Below are 19,341 nucleotides of genomic sequence, written 5' to 3' on the forward strand. Positions count from 1 at the left end.
AAGCATCCCAAGCTATGGGTGTGAGGCATGCCTAACAGTGGAACCAATGAGTTTTCAGTTGTTTAGGATTCGACAGGAAGAGGAGTTATGTTTCCTTTATGCAGATATGAGGAACACAATGAAAAACCACTTAATATATTCTATTCCTTTGTCATTTTGTTCACAAAAGTTGAAAATTGGAAGCTCTCTCTAGTAATCAAACAGGAAAGCTCATGGCTGCAACCTGTGCAGAAATGAGCAGAGATGGGCTGAGAGGTGGCAGATGGAGTTCAACCTGGATAAATGCGAGGTGATGCATTTTGGAAGGTCGAATTTGAAAGCTGAGTACAGGATTAAGGATAGGGTTCTTGGCAGTGTGGAGGAACAGAGGGATCTTGGTGTGCAGGTACATAGATCCCTTAAAATGGCCACACAAGTGGACAGTGTTGTTAAGAAAGCATATGGTGTTTTGGCTTTCATTAACAGGGGGATTGAGTTTAAGAGTCGTGAGATCTTGTTGCAGCTCTATAAAACTTTGGTTAGACCACACTTGGAATACTGCGTCCAGTTCTGGTCGCCCTATTATAGGAAAGATGTGGATGCTTTGGAGAGGGTTCAGAGGAGGTTTACCAGAATGCTGCCTGGACTGGAGGGCTTATCTTATGAAGAGAGGTTGACTGAGCTCGGACTTATTTCATTGGAGAAAAGGAGGAGGAGAGGGGACCTAATTGAGGTATACAAGATAATGAGAGGCATAGATAGAGTTGATAGCCAGAGACCATTTCCCAGGGCAGAAATGACTAACACGAGGGGTCATAGTTTTAAGCTGGTTGGAGGAAAGTATAGAGGGGATGTCAGAGGCGGATTCTTTACACAGAGAGTTGAGAGAGCATGGAATGCGTTGCCAGCAGCAGTTGTGGAAGCAAGATCATTGGGGACATTTAAGAGACTACTGGACATGCATATGGTCACAGAAATCTGAGGGTACATACATGAGGATACAACATCGTGGGCTGAAGGGCCGTTCTGTGCTGTACTGTTCTATGTTCTACCTGCCCTTGGACAGCTCACCAGTACATGCTATAGAACTCATTGTAAGAATAACTAAAGAATGGATTTGGATTTAAGAAGAGTGAACTTCTTCAGTGCCTTTCTCGATCTCAGGACACTGCAAAATGCTTCACAGCAATACACTTCAAAATTTTGAATATTGGAATTGTTACAGTCAAACATCACACAGTAAACCTCCATAAACATAGTAATGTGTTAATGACCAGATAATCTGCTTCAAAGATGCTGTATGATAAATACTGACACAGGAGAATGCTCTTGCTCTTCTTCGACAAAATCATGGGGTCTTTTACAAACACATATATATAACTAGAGCTCTCTCCTCTCCTTGTATTTTGGTACCACTTCCAGCAGTGTTCAAAGGTTCAAATGCATTGTCAATTATTACTTAGAAACTACTACTGGCCCAGTTTTCATTTTGTGTTCTTTTGCATTACTGAATGAGATATACAGTTCAAAAGTTAAAGCCATCAGGGAAAGTCAGTTTTCTATCTGTGAGAGATTTCAAAACCAAAGGCCAAAAATACAAATAGTTACGAATGAGTCTAATAGGCAGATCCAATAAATAATGCCTCAGCACTTTCCAAAGCAGTATTAAGTCAAACAAAATTAGATCTCCCACAACTTGTCCCATTCATCAAGAACCCACACTAGAGGCAGCTGGCTGAGAGATTTAACTGGGGCCATGGTAAACAGTACCAAACAAACATTTCATTAACAAAAATATTAACTTATGAGCAATGTATCAAGCAGAATTTTGACTCTGTATAGCAATCCAAATTGAAGGTTGAGTCCTAACCCCTGGTCATCTGTTTCCTGAAGCCCAGTTTTAACTGCTCCCATCTACATGTACATACAAAATGAAATGGGAAGGAAAAGATTAGCTGACCCATCAAGCCTCTTCCATACCACAGTGGCCACAGTAGAAATTTTCTGTCCACAACTCCCCACAAAACTTTGCAATTTCCCAGGAGAGGTTAAAACAAAAGAGAAAATCTCAGACAAGCTAAAAAACTAGGAAATACAAATACATTGTCATCAACAAATTCAACAGGGAATTCATGAGCAATGTCTTTACCTGGAAAAAGCTAACATGGAATTTGTTACCAAATATCACTGACGCAATGGCCTAAATGCATTTAAGGCACAGGTAGATAGTATGTGTGAAAAAGAATAGAAGGGTTTGATAAGGGAATTGAATGAAGAGAGACAGGAGGTAATTCACATGGAATGTGAAACTGGCATGGACTAGGAGGGCCAAGTGGTCTGTGCATGCACTCTTTAAATATTTTACAATATTATTGTCTAGATTCAGGTTGAAAGTACAGAAACACAGAGAAATCTAGGATTTTGACCCAGAAAGACCAAAAGAAATAGCAAAGTATTTCAAAGTCAGGATGGTGAGTGTCTTGAGGGGAACTTGCAGGTGGTGACATTCTCATGTATCCGCTGCCCCTGTCCTTTAAGATAGTATTAGGTGTGGGTCTAAGAAACCTTGGAGAGTTTCTGGAGTGCATCTTGTAGATGGTACACACATTGCTGCCAAACAGCATGGGTGAGGGAAGGAGTGAAGGTTTGTGGATTTGGTGTTAATCAGTCTGCTTTATAAGTTGCTTACGAGAGGATTCCTAACCATTGATCTGCACTTGTAGCCACATATGGCTAGTCCATTTCAGTTTCTGATCAGTACTAACCCAAAATGTTGATAATGGGGAATTCAGAGATAGTAATGCCATTGAACATCAAGGACGACGATTAGATTTTCTCTTTTGGAGATTATCTTTGCCTGGCATTTACATGGCAGAAATGTTACTTGCCACTTGTCAGCCTAAACTTGAATATTGTCCAGGTCTTGCTTCATTTGGACACAGTCTGCTCTATTACTCCAAGTTAAAATGGACTCAGGTCCTTGAATATGAGTGACTACTTTCAGCCAGGAATCATTCTCATTTTAGTTGTTGGGATATAGGAAATTTGGGAAGTGATGTTCTTATGGCTGTAATGTAATAATGCATAAATCAAAAACACATGGCAGTCAGAAAATATTATCAACGTAGGTCTTTTTATATAATAAGAAATCTCTCCCTTAAGTGCAGCCCCATGAGATTCCATTGTGTGGTCACAAACTAGGGCTCCTGGTTGAAAAGTCATGGAGCTACTGACCTGTTCTTTGACCATTTGCATCCTCAGCATTTCCTTATGCTGCTCCTGCTTGCAGCGCAGCTCACGATCCTCTTCATCCTGTTTGCGTGCACGAGCCACATGATACTGGGCTTGGCTCATCAGATCAGAGCATTGTCTGAAATATGCACATACACAGACAAATACCCAAGGGTAATAAACAAGTGCAAAATGTTGAAACAGTTATCCATGCTTTTATCACCTGCACAGTGTAAGGCTCTCCAGGCTGGCCTCTCATCTTAAACCTTTAGTGAGTTTCAGCTCATTCAAAACATTGCTAAACATATGCCAGGAGAAAGTATCCTAACTTGCTTCCAGTCTCATTCATCCATCATGTTTGTGTTTGCTGATCTACATTGGTTTCCAGTCCAGCAAAGCCTCAATTTTAAAATTCTCATCCTTTTCCCACACCCTTCACCCAGCTCCATCCAAATCAACATCCTTTCCTATCTCTGTAAACTCCTCCAGCCTAAACATGAAAGATTTCCTCGCTCCTTAAAATGTGGTCTCTTTCAACATGTTATACCCTTTTTGCATTAATTCGGCTGTGCTGCGAAACTCTGGACTTCCTTCTGGCCTCTTTCCTCCTTTACGATACTCTTTTAAATTCTACCTCTTTGACCAGCTTTAAGGTCACCGGTTCTATGATCTCAAGGTCTCATACCTGACAATTTTTGTCTTGACTACACTTCCTTCAAAAGATTTTGACCATTTATGAGATTAAAGGTGCTGTATAAAACAAAAGTCATGGTGATCTGGTGATACTGGACTAATAATAAAGAGCAAATTTAAACCACATTAAGGCAGATTGAGAATATGAATCTTGATTAACAGCAAGCATGGAAATGAGAAGTGAGTAAAAGCTTTAGATCCTCTGACTTAATTTTTTTTGTGGATTACAGAATTTTTTGTCTACTGTTAATTGTCTTGGGCATTTTACTTTTTGTTAGAGAAGGAAATCTGTCATCTTTCTTGGTTTTGGTTTATATGTGATTCCAAACCTACTAGATTTACTCTAATTTCTTTCTAGCAGATCATTTGGTTATATCACCATCCTTTACAACTAACTAAAATTGTACAATAAATGATAGCCCACTGTAAAATGCAAGTTATTAGCACCATGAGACATGCACCTTGCCTCTGCAGCAGCTTGAGCCAAATCAAATCGCATTTTATCCCCGGCATTACTGAGATATTTGAAATACCTGAAAGATGAAAAATACAGGATTAGAACTTAAAGAAAGGAACACATCCTGAGCTTTTGTGCGCTTAACTCTATGCACCACATCTTACCGATGGGCGAGTTCCAGTTCTTTGACTGCGTTCAATACTGCCTTCAAGTTGCTCTTTTCATCTCGGAGGACAGAGGTGGCTAATCTCTGTAGCACCAAGGCCATGTTAAACATAAGCACGGTGTCATTAGGGGCCGCGTGCCTGGCCTGTGAACACAAACCATTCCTTTATTTGTTGAACTTCTGCTCTTAAGTGGATATCCTATCTGCTTTCCTAAATTATCACAAATCTCATACACCAGCATTTCAATGTACAGGGGATCCCTCAGTTCCAAACAGGTTCTGTTTTTGGGTCCACTCACAAGCCAAATCGTACACAAGTTGGAACATAGTGCATGACAATGTAAAATAGCTGCTCATAAGCGCTTGTCTGTCAGATCTTTAAAATCACCCCTGTATGGGATCGTATTCCTAAATTAGGACCCCTGCATACAACATGGAGTTATGCTGGGTTGTTTCAGATTATAGACATCATTGGCTCAATTCCCAGTCTTTTGCACGTTGTCCTTATTGTCTAGTGTGGCAACACAGTTGTTCCAATTGACCTTCTTAGACCTAGTGCTTGGAAAAGGAAAATCAGCAATATACCAGGTATTATTTTAAGACCTTCTTCAAATTTGTCCTTTTGGATGTGAGCAGTGCTGGTAAAGCCAGCATGTACTGACCATCCCATGAGCCACTCCAAGGAAATTGGTAAATTGTCTTCCTGAATTGATGCAGTCCATATGCTGTAGCTATATTAGAGCAATTTGAATAAGGGCATAACTAATTCTGGAACACAAAGGTTCTGAACTATAGCTGGCATGTTGTCAGACCTCTGACCTTTAATGCATCCTCCAGCTGTTTCCTGATATGGCATCAAGTGAACTGAATTGTTGATGACCGTAATCTAGGATGATTAACGGATTTAAAAAATAAATTAAAATGGAGATGAGGAGAATTTTTTCTTTTGAGATTTAAGAGTTTCTTCCCTAGAGTCATGGAGGGAGGGTGAATGAATTTTTTTTAAAGCAATCAACAGATTCTTGAATGACAGGAAAGCTAAAGGGTGGCAAGAAAGTGCAGTTGAAGTCACAATCAGGTCAGCCATAATCTCATTGAATGGCAGAAAAGGCTTGAGGAACCTAATTCAAATGTTTTACAATGGAGACAACTGGAGGCGGTTCGATGGATCAATCACTATACAGAAGATGGTTACAAATGCTTTAGCCTTACCTTCAAGCAAAATAAAAGTATGTGAGAGCATGTGCAATTCATCACCGAATTCTCTAAATGGAAGGTCAATAGATGTTCAGAACCAAAGTGCAGAAGTGAATTGTTAAGTTATGAAGTTGGGATCAATGCAACAACCCTGTTGGAAGTAACAAAATGATGGGGAGTTTTCAGAGCACAAATAGGACAGCCTAGGGCTTTTTTCACTGGAGAATAGGAGGTTAAGAGATGACCTTATAGAGATTTATGAAATCATGAGGGATATCGATAGGGTGAATGGCAGGTGTCTTTTCCCTAGGTTGCGGATTAAGGGGGCGGCATATTTTTAAGGTGAAAGGAGAAAGATTTAATAAAAAGAAACGAGGAACAATTTTTTAAAAAAATACAATGGTTTGTGTGTGGAATGAACTTCCAGAGGAAGTGGTAGATTCAAGTAGTTACAATGTTTAAAAGATATTTGGATAAGTACATGAATAAGAAATTTTTGGAGGGATATAGGCCAAGTGCAAGGCAGGTGGGACTAGTTTAGTTTGGAATTATGGTTGGCATAAACTGGTTGGACTGAAGGGTCTGTTTCCGTGCTGCATAACTGTCTCTCCAAAGTAATTTAGAATGGCTAGAATGTGGAATTTCCCATCACATGGAGTAATGAAGAGAAATACCTTTGCAAGCAAGGGCGAGAGAAAGAAATGAAAGGTTTTATGAATAGAGCTAAATTAAACTGAATGGGAAGAGACTCACTGAGATTGAACACTAAAACAGACCAGATGGGCTGAACAGCCTATACCTGCGCTGTTAAATATTACATAATTTCAAATAGGGGCTGAAGTGTTCAAAAATATTAAGAACAACAGAGTCATAACCACAAAGACTCTTTATGGGCTTTATGTGTTCCAAGTCTTGACACAAAAATTAGACGCTTCCAAACTTAAAAAGGAATTACCTTCAGCAAAGTCTGCTTGCAATCCTGAAGCTTTCCACATTTGAAATAAGCTCTTGCTAGGAACAGCAATACCTCTGTGCTCTGGTGTTTGTAAAATTTCTTCAAGCAGTTCTCATACTAATGGAAACAAAAACACAAGAGTTGTCACAAATTCCCACTACTTCTATTCTGGAATCTGGGATCCAATCTTACTTTAGAGCAGTGATCATTCTTCAAAAGTACTTCATTGATTGGAAAGTAATTTGGGAGTTCCTGAGATAATGAAAGGTGTTATAGAAATCTTTTTTCTGCCAATCCAATTGAGGCCAATGGTTAGCACTACAAGCCCATAAAAAGTGAATTTGTGCAGTCTCCCACTGCATTTTCCAGCTAAGTCTTTTCATAGGAAGAACAATCTGCAATATACTATTTATGGGAGCAATTTGCAGCAAAAAATAAGAATCCGATCACTGACCAACTTCCAAATACACTACATCACCAGCTCCCCTTTATTAATTTTGTTTTTATTTTCTCAAAGAATTCTAGCAACATTTCCTTTTCACAAAAACATGTTGACTCTGATTATGTTAAGCTTTTCTAAATGCCCTATTTCTTCCTTAATAATGGGCTGTAGAATTTTCCACATGACAGATTTTAAGCTAACTGGCCTATCGTTTTGCTGCTTTCTGTCTCCTTCCTGTTGAGTACGGGGAGTCACATTTGTAGTTTTCCAATCCACTAGAACCTTAATCAAATCCAATGAGTTGGACTATTTAGAAAACTGTCACCACACCCATTAAAACCTTTGAATGAAGGCCATTAGGACCTGGTGACTTGTCTGGTGTCAGTGCCATTAGCTTGTCAAATATATTTTCCCTTTTGATAGAGGCTGTTACAAGATCTTTCTTCCCATTAACGCCTTTTTATTTTATCTTTGGGATGTTAGTTTAAAATTGGTTTTAGTTGTCTATCATTTCTCTGCTCCCATTATTAATTCTCTAGTTACATCCGCCAAGGATCCCCCTAATGTTTATATAAAATATATAGTTGACACTTACCATCTGGACAGCACTTATATACTGTTTCTGCTCTACATAGATATGTGCTAGGTTTAGCCAGACGTCACTTATTTCTGCTGTAGCCTCCCTCACCTGGGCAAATACATCACGAGCTTCACGGACATACCCTTTGTGTGCCAATACAGCACCTATCAAGAGACAAGGTAAAAAGAACTTTCTCAAATCACTATTGTGGTGTTCACAGGTCAACAAAGTAATAACGCATGTATGATCCTGGGTTTTATACAAAAAGGGAAGTGCAAAAGCATCTACAAGAGGCGCTGCAGCAACCCACTAAACTTCTCTGATGGCACTGCAGCCATTGACTTTTAGCAGAATTAGGGAAGGAGATATATGGGAACACTATCATCTACAAGTTGCTTTTCAAGCCATATAACTTGAAAATGTAACACTATTCATTCATTGTTGCTGGATCAAAATCCTCGAACTTCCTTCCTACCACACCATGGGTGTACTTAGACCAGAGTCTAAAGTAGTTTATCACCATCATGTCAAGGACAATTAGGGATACGCAAGGCATGTTGATAATTACGGTGATATTTGTATTCTATGAAAGCGAAAAAATCTTATATTGTGTCATCAGCAAATTTGAACATATGACTTTCTATCCCATTAAATAATTTACTAATAAAAACAGTGAAGGATGAAGCTCCAACAAATCCATGCATGGCATCACTTGCTACATATTGCTGATTCAAGTACCAATAGATTATGCCTACTGTGTTCTTCTGTTCAGCTAAATTCCTAAACAAGTCAATAATATGGCTTTGATTCCAAATGCTTCAAATTTGGTTAACAGTTTATTATGCTAGCAATACTTAAATTCTATCAATTTTTTTAAAATTGTCAAACTTTATTAAATATCTTTTGTAAATTCATAAAAATAACATACTTAGACACACTCATGCTAACCACTTTAGTCATCTATTCAAAATAATTCAAATTTATTAGGCATGTCCGACTGTCATGAAAACTACTGTATTCTGAATTAGCTGAACAATTTCAAGATGAAGGAGGGCCTATGGGACAGAAGCAGGCAGGTGGGACTAGTTTAGCTTGGGATTATGTTCGGCATGGATTGGTTGGACTGAAAGGTCTGTTTCGGTGCTGTATGACTATATGTTCAGTTCCCCTATCTACAATGATAGAGTCCAACAAATATTGAACAATAAAAGTTAGGCTAACCAATCTCTAACTGGTGCCCTCTATTCCTCATCCTCTGTTAAAATGTTAAACAGCACCTACCTATGCCATTAGCAGCATACAAATTCTTGGGATCATTCCGAAGCACTTGCTTGTAGATTGCCAGTGCCCGGTCCTGGTGCCGTTTCTCCTAGTAAATGGGAAAGCAGACAAAGTATGAAAAACATCACATCTCAAGTTACTAAGTACTAACAAAATAAAATATATTCTCTCCAGGTTAATATCAATTTATATTTTTATCACACACTCAAGCAGTGAGCTAATTAATCTGCTGGGGATTTAAAAATTTACAGATATTATCATGCACCATTTGCTCCAACACAGACTCTGAGACTCAGCATACTTGGTGTTGAGCTGAAAAAAGTGTTGCTGGAAAAGCGCAGCAGGTCAGGCAGCATCAAAACAGCAGGAGAATCGACGTTTCGGGCATAAGCCCTTCTGTGTTGAGCCTTGTACTTAAATGTTTAAAGGCATCTTTTGCTGTCCACACTGCAAGACCTTCAACATTACCCCTGGAGCATAATCTGAATAGTTTCAATGCGTAATTTAGCTGGTTGTGGTCACATATGATGAATGAGGGGCTGCTAGATTTAATTCCAGATGATATGAATGCAATATGAAATGATTATAGAGTCATAGAGACGTACAACATGTAAACAGATCATTCGGTCCAACCCGTCCAGGCCGACCAGATATCCCAATCCAAAATTATCTGAGATAATTTTGTAGTTCTGTGATATTTAGAATGAAGACCTTGACCTAAATGCAATATTGTAAATTGTACATGCCAGGCAATGCTCTAGGGTGTTTCACATACTGAGTCAGACAACATATTGTGATAACCAAGAGCCTTATAGCATGTTAAAATATAACATGATTTTGGTGCTAAAATTCTATTTTAACACCCTCCATTTGTTAAAATTGCTAAAATTATTTTATAGGATATGGACATCACTGACATTTATTACCTATCCATAATTACTCTCTCAAGGTGGCAATGGCAAGCCAGTTCCTTGATCTGCTGTTGTCCTTGTAGTATTGGCACTGATGGAGCTGCCGGGAAACATGTTCCGGGATTTTGATCCTGTGACAGTGAAAAAAATACTTGCAAATACTTGAAATGTCACATGCCTTGGAAGGAAACCTGTAGGCAGTGGCTTACCCATGCATCTGCCATCCTCATCCTTCTAACTGGTTGAGGTTGCAGGTTTGGAAGAATAGCCTTGGTAAATTGCTACATTGAATCTTGTATATATTATAAACTGCTGCTACCATTTAATAGCAGTGCAAGAATTGCCAATCAAGCAGGCTGCTTTGTGCTGGATAGTGACAAAAGTTCCTTTCTGGGTGTCAGAGCTGTACTCACCATGCTAAGTGGACAGTGGTCCATTACACTCCTAATTTGTCTCAGAAATCCCACTCTCTGACCAGTTCTTGTTGACAGTACATAGTCCAGCTAACTACCTGGTTAACAGTAACCTACTGGATGTTAATAGTGTGAGATTCAGAGATGATGCTGCTATCAGATTCTTTCTTATTGAAGGTGGTCATTGCCTGGCATTTATTAGCCCAAGCCTTAAATGGTGTTCATGTTTTGCTGCACAGGGACATGGGCTGCTTCAATACCTTAAGAATTCTCAAATGGTACTCAACACTACATCATGCAATTTTCTGATCAACCATGGAGTCATACAGCACAAAAACAGACCCTTCGGTCCAACTTGTCCAAGCTGACCAAGTTTCCCAAACTAAACTAGTCCCATTTTGTTGCAGAATCATCCCCATGTCTGACCTCACAAATGGAAGGTGACGCATTGACAAAGCAGTTGAGAATGATTAGCCTGAAGAACTCTTGCAGAAATCTCCAATGACCACAACTATCTTCCTTTGCAGTAAATATGACTCCAACCAGTGGAGTTTTCCCCAATTCTCATTGGCTTCTTGATGCCAAAATTGGGCATGAGGGAAGTATAACACAGAAACATAGAAAATAGGAGGAGTAGGCCATTTGAGCCTGCTCTGCCATTTAATATGATCTTGGTTGACCATCCAACTCAGTACGCTGCTCCTGCTTTCTCCCCATACTCTATGATCCCTTTAACCCCAAGGACTCTACCTATCTCCTTGAAAACATTCCTAACTGCTTTCTGTGGTAGAGAATTCCACAGACGTATCAGCCTTGGGGTGAAGAAATTTCTCATCTCAGTACTAAATGGCCTTACTTGGTATCCTTAGACTGTAACCTCTGGTCCTAGACTCCCTGGTCATCAGGAACATTCTTCTTGTGTTTACTCTGTCTAGTCCTGTTAGAACTTAAAGGTTGCTATGAATTCCCCCACCATTCTTCTAAACTCTAGTGCACATAGTCCTAACCAATCCAGTTTCTCATCATTTTGTCAGTTGTGCTATCCCAGAATCAGTCTGATATATATTTGTTGCTTTCCTTCCATAGCCAGAACTCCCCTCTTCAGATACAGAGAACAAAGCTGCACACAACAATCCAATGTGGTCTCACCAAGGCCCTAGTACAATTGCAGTAAGACATCCCTGCTCCTGTACTCAAATCCTCTCACTATGAAGCCAACATAGCATTTGCCTTCCTCATTGCCTACTGCACTTATAGGCTTAGGTTCAGTGACTAGTGCGCAAGGGTACCCAGGTCTTGTTGCCTAAACTATTGCCATTCAAATGTTTTGTAACCTCACATTTATCCACATTATACCTCACCTGCTGAGCAGCTGCCCCTCTCTCAACCTGTCTAAATAAGCACCATTTTGGAAGCATCAAGACAAGGAACTAGTGTATGAATGTTGGGGCTACTGAGAAACTCAGAGGTATCTTAGGTGCTTGAGCACAAATCCCTAAAAGTGACACAGCAGGTTAACAGGGTAGTTAAGGCGGCATCAAGTACATTAGGTTCTATCAGTCGAGACACAGGTTATAAAAACAGGGAGGTTATGTTGCAGGTGTACAGAACTTTGGCCAAGCCAGAGCTGAAGTACTGTGTACAGTTCTGGTCCATAGGAAAGATAATGATTTGCACTGGAAGGGATGCAGTGTAGATTCACATTCACATTAGACACAAGACAACTATGAAAAAACGTTACTTTTTTTCTTTAAAAAGGCAAAAAATGGGAAAAACACTCTGGTGAGCCAATATTTCAAACATAGAGTCTAAAAAATTGGGAAGACTTTCATGGTCCAATGGATTTCCTGTCGCTGAGATCCCAATACAGTGCAACCTCAATTATCCGAACACCAATTATCAGAATTTCAGATTTTCCGAAAAAGGTCTCTAGGTCGCAATGCTTGGGTAAACTGTTATCTGAACATTTGATTATCCGAACATTCAATTATCCGAACAGAATACTCCCCAACCATGCTGTTCGGATAATTGGGGTTGCCCTGTTCTGAGTGCAGTAGAATTTTAAATCATTCTTTAGTTTAGATGGGAGTCAATTAGAAGTAACAGTTCAGTTTTTACAGTTTAGGAGGAAGTTAAAGGTATTGATTTCTGGAACATTTTCAGGTTTCCAGAATGTAATTTACTAAAATAAATATATAGAAATTACAGGAGAGAGGTCTTTCGTTTTACCACCAGATTTTCTTTGAGTTTTTTCTTTGAACTGACACACCTAGGTGTGTACTGAAACAGCAAAAAGGCTGTTACTAGGAAACTTTAAGCATGGGGCCTCCTGAAACAGTCTGTCCAAAATTAAAGACTTCATTTCATCTTTTATCTCCTTCTTCAAGCTTTGCATGCCTGCTTTCATTTGACATTTTGTAAACAGTGAGTGCTTTAAGGCACCTACTAAAATGTTGACTTGGTTTGCCACGAAAATGTTCAAATGCTTGCATCTCCAACCTTCCTCCACAGACTTATTTTAAGGACTACGGGTTCCTTAAAATATACTTTAAAATAACTGCTTTGGCTGTAAAACACTTTAAGATACCCTGGAATTGTGAAAAATGCAATCTAAATATAAATTCTCTCTTACCTTTTCTCTGTCCCTAGTTGGTTGGTGCAAAGTCTGAAGCCAAACATTACCCAAGGCCAACATGGAATAGGTGTCATTTTGAGTTGATGGCTGTTTCAAGATTCTTTCAAACTTCTTTTGTCCTGGTCCCCATTCCTGCTTAGCCAAGTGAAGATTCCCAATCAGTGACCATGCATCTGGATGATCCTGAAGATAACATTAAAACAAATGGTTAACTTAAAATGTTGTTTTTGAGAGTAATTCATGAATAAGCATCCCTAAAGACTTCTCCTTCACAGCAGCAGCTCGAATTTCATTATTACACAAGAGTCAAAAGGAAATAAATACATGTAGTTCAATACAACTGCTGGGCAAATCAGTGTAGCAGAAAGTTGTATGAATGTCATCGATGCTTTCACCTTGACTGGGTCTTCAATGCTTAATGAATGTATATGAGATAATGTGCCTACGTGTGCAAAGGTTTGCATATAGAGATCGAAGGGTGATGTCAATAAATCAGGTGAAAAATAACTGGAATAAGACTTTGCCAACTGCGGAAAGTTGTGACTTATGATAGACTGCCAGAGTTAAGTGCTTCAGGGACTGAAGTGGAGCAAGGGAGAGAAAGGTTTGGTCGTTTTCGTTTAAACATTTCAGCCTCCGGATATTGATTTTTTTCTCTTCCACAGGGAAAAGAGCCAGTTAATGGGTGAGGATCTGGCAAGTAATCACAGTTTACTTGGCTCTAAGGTTTAAAATAGTTTAGCTTGATCATGAGGCCTACTTGCTTCATTAAAGGACATCCCCTCAGGGCTGGAGAAGAAATAGGGGTGGGAAGGAAGGAATCCAGTTGGCATTGTTCACATTGATTCCAAGAATATCGAGGGAATAAAGGAGGTTCTGCTGACAAAATCTGAGTTGTTAGGAGCTAAATTATTAATTAGTATGCGAGTTAATTAAAATTGAGATAGCCCCATTGAGCAATTAGGAAGGTAAATGGCATGTGGCATTCAATTCAAGAGAATTTGAGTTCAGAAGTAGGAATGACATATTGCAGTTGTACAGGGTGAGGCCAAATCTGAAGTACTGTATGCAGTTTTGGTTACTTATTAAAACTACTTAGTAAGACAAGAGCTCATGATGTTGGGAAGGTGTATTAACATAAAGGATTGCCGAATTGATCGAGGACAGAGAGTTGGGATAAAGAGGCCATTTTGAGAATGGCAAACTGTAACTAGCACAGTGACACAGGGATCAGTACTGGGGCCAAAATTATGTACAATACATAATGATGACTTGAATGAGAGAAGTAAATGTACTCTCACCAAGTTTGCGGATGATGCAAAAATAGTTGGAAAAGCAAGTGGTGAGGATGACAAAATGTCTATAGAGGGATACAGACAGTTAGGTGAGTAGGCAAAAACTTGGTAGACGGAATATAATTTGGGAAACATAGGAGGTTATGTACTATATCATGAAGAATAAAGTAGCTGAAAATTATTTAAATGGAGAAAGATTGCCAGAAACCCTTGGAGGGTTTTGGGGCCCTCTGTGCACTCGTGGAAAGAGCTAGCACGCAAGTTCAGCATTGTTACAGGAAAGAAAAATAGGAAATAGAAAAAATTATTTCAAAGGGAACAGACTGTAAAAATAGAGAAATCTTGCCAAGAATAGACAAGGCACAGTTAGAATTCTGTGAATTTTAGTTCCTAAGGAATGCTAAGCTGGCATTAATGGCAATCCAGACAAGGTTGATTAGATTGAGCCAAGGTACAAAAGGATTTTACCATGAGGGAGGTAGAATAGATTGGGCCTGAACTTATTGGAATTGTGACCTTATTGAAACATACAAGAATCTTAGGGGCTTGACAGTTTAAATACAGAGTTTGTTTCCCTTTGTGGGATAGTCAAGATCAGAGGGCATAATCTCAGATCCAGAGGTCACCCATTTAAAACAGAGATAAGGAAGCATTTCTTCTATTGGAGGGTTGTGAATTTGTAGAACTCTTTACTACAGAGGTATGTAGAGGATTGGCTAATTATATTCAAGGCAGAGATGAACAGATTTTTAATCAGTAAGGAAATCAAGAATTTGGCAGGAAAGTGGAGTTGAGGATTATTAGTTCAGTCATGATCTCATCGGTTCATTTGTAGAAGAACCCACAAATCCCTTTGGGAATTTCACTTGAGCCAACCTGGTTGATCTGTAGAGCTTCTTTAAACCAATCAGAGGCTTCGTAAAAATTCCCCTTGTCTCTTGCCATGCAGCCCAAGCGTAGATAACCTGTATGGGGTTTGTTCAGAGAGAAAAAGTAAGTATAAAATCTCTCATTAAGTCATGCTACAAAGAATTCAGGATAGGCGAATGAACTATGGTGGAATAAATAAAAAAGGGTAAAGGATTCTCTGCCATTTATTTTATGCCTAAATGGCTACTTATGTGAACATTACAAAGCAAGTAGGAATTGATATGATTATTTGAACTCTTAAACATGCGAGGAATTGATATTAATATATCCTAACATTACTTAATACTGTACAGCCCCTTCAAGGAACTAGTTCGCTGAAAAACATTACACTGAACTAGAGATCTTATAACACTCATGCACAACACTTGCAAATGATGCTTCCACTTATTTCAGGAACACAAGTCTTAATCTTAAGAAGTTCATTGCAAATTCTGGGAAGTCACAAAATGGAGCAAGCCACAAGTTTGCATTTTGTGATGGAATTTGAATAAGTCCTTAAACACTTAAAACAGTTTTCTTAACGAATAGCACTTCTATCAAGTTCATTTTCAGATTGTGTGCTGCTACTGCTAAGGCTGGCAATTACTGTCCATTGCTTGTTGTAGAGGCTGGTGCTGGGCCTTACGACTCAGTGGATCGATCTCAGGTTAGCTAACTGGAACTAGCGGACTTCCAAATATATCTGCTGGATCCTTATCTACTTACAGTCTATAGGTCAGGTGATTTAGATAAGGGTACTAAATATAATGTATTTACAGTTGCTGATGACACCAAGAAAGTAAATTGTCAAGAAAAGGTGGAGTGTCTGCAGAGAGATATGCAAGTTAATTGGACAAACATTTTGCAACTGGAGAATAATGTGGTAAATATGAACCGGTTAAATTTGGCAAGAAGAACACAAAAGCAGCATAATATTTAAATCGAAAGAAGCTGCAGAACTCTGTAGTAGAGAGCACGCTGGGTGACCTGGTACATTAGTCATGAAGTATACAGGTACAGTAAGAAGGCAAATTAATAGTTGTTGTTTAGTGCAAGGAGAGTAGAACATAAAAGTAGTAAAGTTTCACGACACTGAGACCACACCCCAAGTAAGGTGTACAGCTACTTGAAAAAAAATTGTTTTATAAGCAAATCACAGAAGGTTCAGTTGACACATTCCTGGATTGAAGGGCTTACCTAATGAAAGAACCACGCCAGTTGAGCCTGTGTTGAGTTTAAAAAAATGCACATCATCTTATTGATGCATGTAAGATATTCAGGGACTGGATAGGATTGATACTTGGAAGATGTTCCCTCTTGTAGGAAAGAATTAATCAAAGGGACATTGTTTAAAAATAGAGATAAGTTTTTTCTAATCTTTCAAAGGGTTAAGATTATAAAGTTCTCTTCTTGAGTAGGTGCTGGAGACTGGATCTTTAAATCTATTCAAGGCGGCGTTAAATAGATTTTTGACAAACAATCGAGTCAAAGGTTATTTTTTATAGATTGCAGACAAGAAAGTGGAGTTGAGACCACAACTAGATCAGATATAATCTCATTGAATGGCAGAGCAGGCTCAAAAGATCAAACAGCCTACTCCTGTTCCTAAGTCTTATGTTTCTAACTGCTGCTAGCATGTTTTGTATAATGGAGTGTTTCATTTTGAATACTTCAGAAGGCAATTAACTCCTGGTGTGGGATTGGTGTAACATATAGACCCAGGGTGGGTAAAAACACTGGTGAATCAAGTGATTTTTAATGACAATTGTAGCTTTCTTTTCACTGATCCCACTTGTTTTCTTCCAGATTCCAAAAAAAAGCTAAACTGTGAATTCTGAAAGCGATGGTGGCATCCAAACTCATTCTCTTGATTATTAACTTAGTCGACATAAATCAAATATATTATTAAAAAAAAAAACACGAGGGCTGTCCTCAGTTTTCTGAATAAATATTTATCATCCTACCAATTAAGCACTAAAAATTATCATCTGGTTTTATATACTTCAGTGGTCTTTGTGGGAGTTTACTGTGCACAAAATTAGATGCTGGGTTTCCTAATTGCAATGGTGACTCCAGTTCAAGTTTATTTAATTACATTTAAGGTCCTTTGGGACATCTGGATGTCACCTTTCTGTTCCTCTTTTTTCTCAAATCACTCAGCATCTTCTCAAAATCATGATCAGCATAGCAGCTATAATAGGCAAATTTTCTCTACAACATGACTTCACTGTATAAACAAATATAATGCAAAACCTACAGACCATGACTGAAAACCATAGATTTACCCTTGACTAAATATGAAAAGCATCACTTCCCCTTCACCCAAGAAAATAAAATAGGTCCAAGGTAAACTTACAGTCCACATAATTTGGATGTTCTCTTAAAACATTCTTGTATAATACTTCGGCTTCATGGTATTCACACAGGGCCTCGTAGAGTCTGGCCAGGTTATAGGAAGTGGTGACTGAGATTGCATTGTAGTAATGCTCGTCATGCTCTGCTTCAGCCTTGGCACGTTCGAGTGATGCCAGGAAGTATTTCTGCCACAAAAGGACAACTCATTTTATTCGCAACTTAAAAAGCATCAAATCTGTTGAAAGGGTCAATAACTATAGAATATCTATTATTCGAAAAAGCACGAGTGTTGTCCCCAGTATTCTGAATAAATATTTAACATTCTACCAATTTACCACTAAAGATAATTACCTGGTTTTATATTTCAATGGTCTTTGTGGCAGTTTACTGTGTGCAAATTGGCTGAATAGGAGGGGGAGGAGGAGCATAAGTTAATAAAATGGAGAGGAGCATAAGAGGAAGGGGACAGGAAAGGGATAGGGTAAATGGATGATGGAAGGAGAACAGCAAAATGCAAGGTAAGGAAGATGGCATTTTATATTATGCAATGATTAGCTCTCAAAGTTCTATGGGGAGAATTGTAAATGTCTGATTTAAATGCTCATTTAAATGCCTGATTACCTTGGCTTCTCCTAAGTTTCCCAGTCGGAAATGAAGTGCTCCAACATTGTTTAGGATTTCAGGAGGAACGTCAGCTTGCACCTTCTCCTGAAGGATTCTTGTAGCTGTCCCATAGGCTGATAGGGCACCCTACAAACAGAATTCAGCAAGGCCCCATTAATTAATATAGTTGTGTCGGAAAATGCCCCCATGTGTGAATATTGCACAGGAATACATGAAAAACGAAGGAGGAAGAAAGGCCATGCAGTCCATTCTGACACCCTATAATTTCTGTGTCACTGATACTATGCCTGACATTACCCCAGGCATTTATTGACTATTGCTGAAACTTATTCCATCATCTAATCTAAATTTTGATATACTTTAAATACCCTGGACGTGGATACGCATGACATCATTTCAAAGTTTGCAGATGACACAAACTTGGAAATGTAAAGAGGATAATATAGGACTTTAGGATACATAAAGACTGATGAAATTAGCAAGTGCACAGCAGATTGAAATTTAATGCAGAGACATCAAGCTTGGCCATCTCTTCAGAACAGAGGCATCAACAAATCAAAACTTAAAGCAGCTTCTGTCCCTGGTTTCCACTGCCATCACTGACAACAGTGTGATTCTTTTTGTTCAAAGAAATGCAGACATCATTGGCAAGGCCAGCATTTATCATGTATTACTAAATGACTTTGAAAGGACTGTGGTTGCTTAACGCTGCTAAAAGGTTGCCTTCTTGAATTGCTGCGGTCTGTGTTGTACAAGTACATTCACAGCGCTTTTAGGAAGTTCTAGGAATTAGAGGTGGTGAGTTTGAAATTCTTGGTAAAGAAGCCTTAGTGAGTTTACCTCTATGCCCATGTTCTCTATACCAGTGTCAGTTTGAGAGATAGAGATTGCTGGTTCAAATTCTACTCTAGATCAATGCTGACAAATGCAAAGCAAAGAACATGGGGCAAAAATGTTTGGAAAACAATTGACCTGCTGCAAACAAATACACTGGTCATATATTTCATTTGTGGACAAAACCTCACTGGTTGTAAAGCACTTTTGGTCATCCTGAGGTGGTGACACAGTGATATATAAATACAAACCTTTTCTTTTTCTAACATCTACCTACTGAAACAGAATAAGTCAGAATATTGATCAGCGATATCAATAACTACAGATCATAATCATCATCTCCATTTCTTTCAGGCAACAGTTGTTGGTAATTATTCTACCATT

At 38.8% G+C, this 19,341-nt stretch overlaps 1 protein-coding gene across 1 annotated transcript in view; it reads right to left on the bottom strand.

Annotated features, from left to right (window-relative positions):
• The window catches only part of ctr9 (CTR9 component of Paf1/RNA polymerase II complex), a 60,911-nt gene that overhangs the window by 22,537 nt on the left and 19,033 nt on the right, over positions 1-19,341 (bottom strand). The window contains exons 11-20 of the mRNA XM_043705682.2: positions 18,121-18,249; positions 17,501-17,684; positions 15,112-15,200; positions 12,938-13,123; positions 8,982-9,069; positions 7,716-7,864; positions 6,679-6,795; positions 4,525-4,670; positions 4,365-4,436; positions 3,214-3,349 (exon numbers count right to left, since the gene is read on the bottom strand). Of these exons, the coding sequence (XP_043561617.1) occupies positions 3,214-3,349; positions 4,365-4,436; positions 4,525-4,670; positions 6,679-6,795; positions 7,716-7,864; positions 8,982-9,069; positions 12,938-13,123; positions 15,112-15,200; positions 17,501-17,684; positions 18,121-18,249 (1,296 nt within the window). The remainder of the gene's footprint in view (positions 1-3,213; positions 3,350-4,364; positions 4,437-4,524; positions 4,671-6,678; positions 6,796-7,715; positions 7,865-8,981; positions 9,070-12,937; positions 13,124-15,111; positions 15,201-17,500; positions 17,685-18,120; positions 18,250-19,341) is intronic.

Source organism: Chiloscyllium plagiosum, unplaced genomic scaffold, assembly GCF_037043375.1.
Source record: "Chiloscyllium plagiosum isolate Xiang-an unplaced genomic scaffold, Cpla_swu_hap1 HiC_scaffold_18, whole genome shotgun sequence".
Classification (NCBI taxonomy): domain Eukaryota; kingdom Metazoa; phylum Chordata; class Chondrichthyes; order Orectolobiformes; family Hemiscylliidae; genus Chiloscyllium; species Chiloscyllium plagiosum.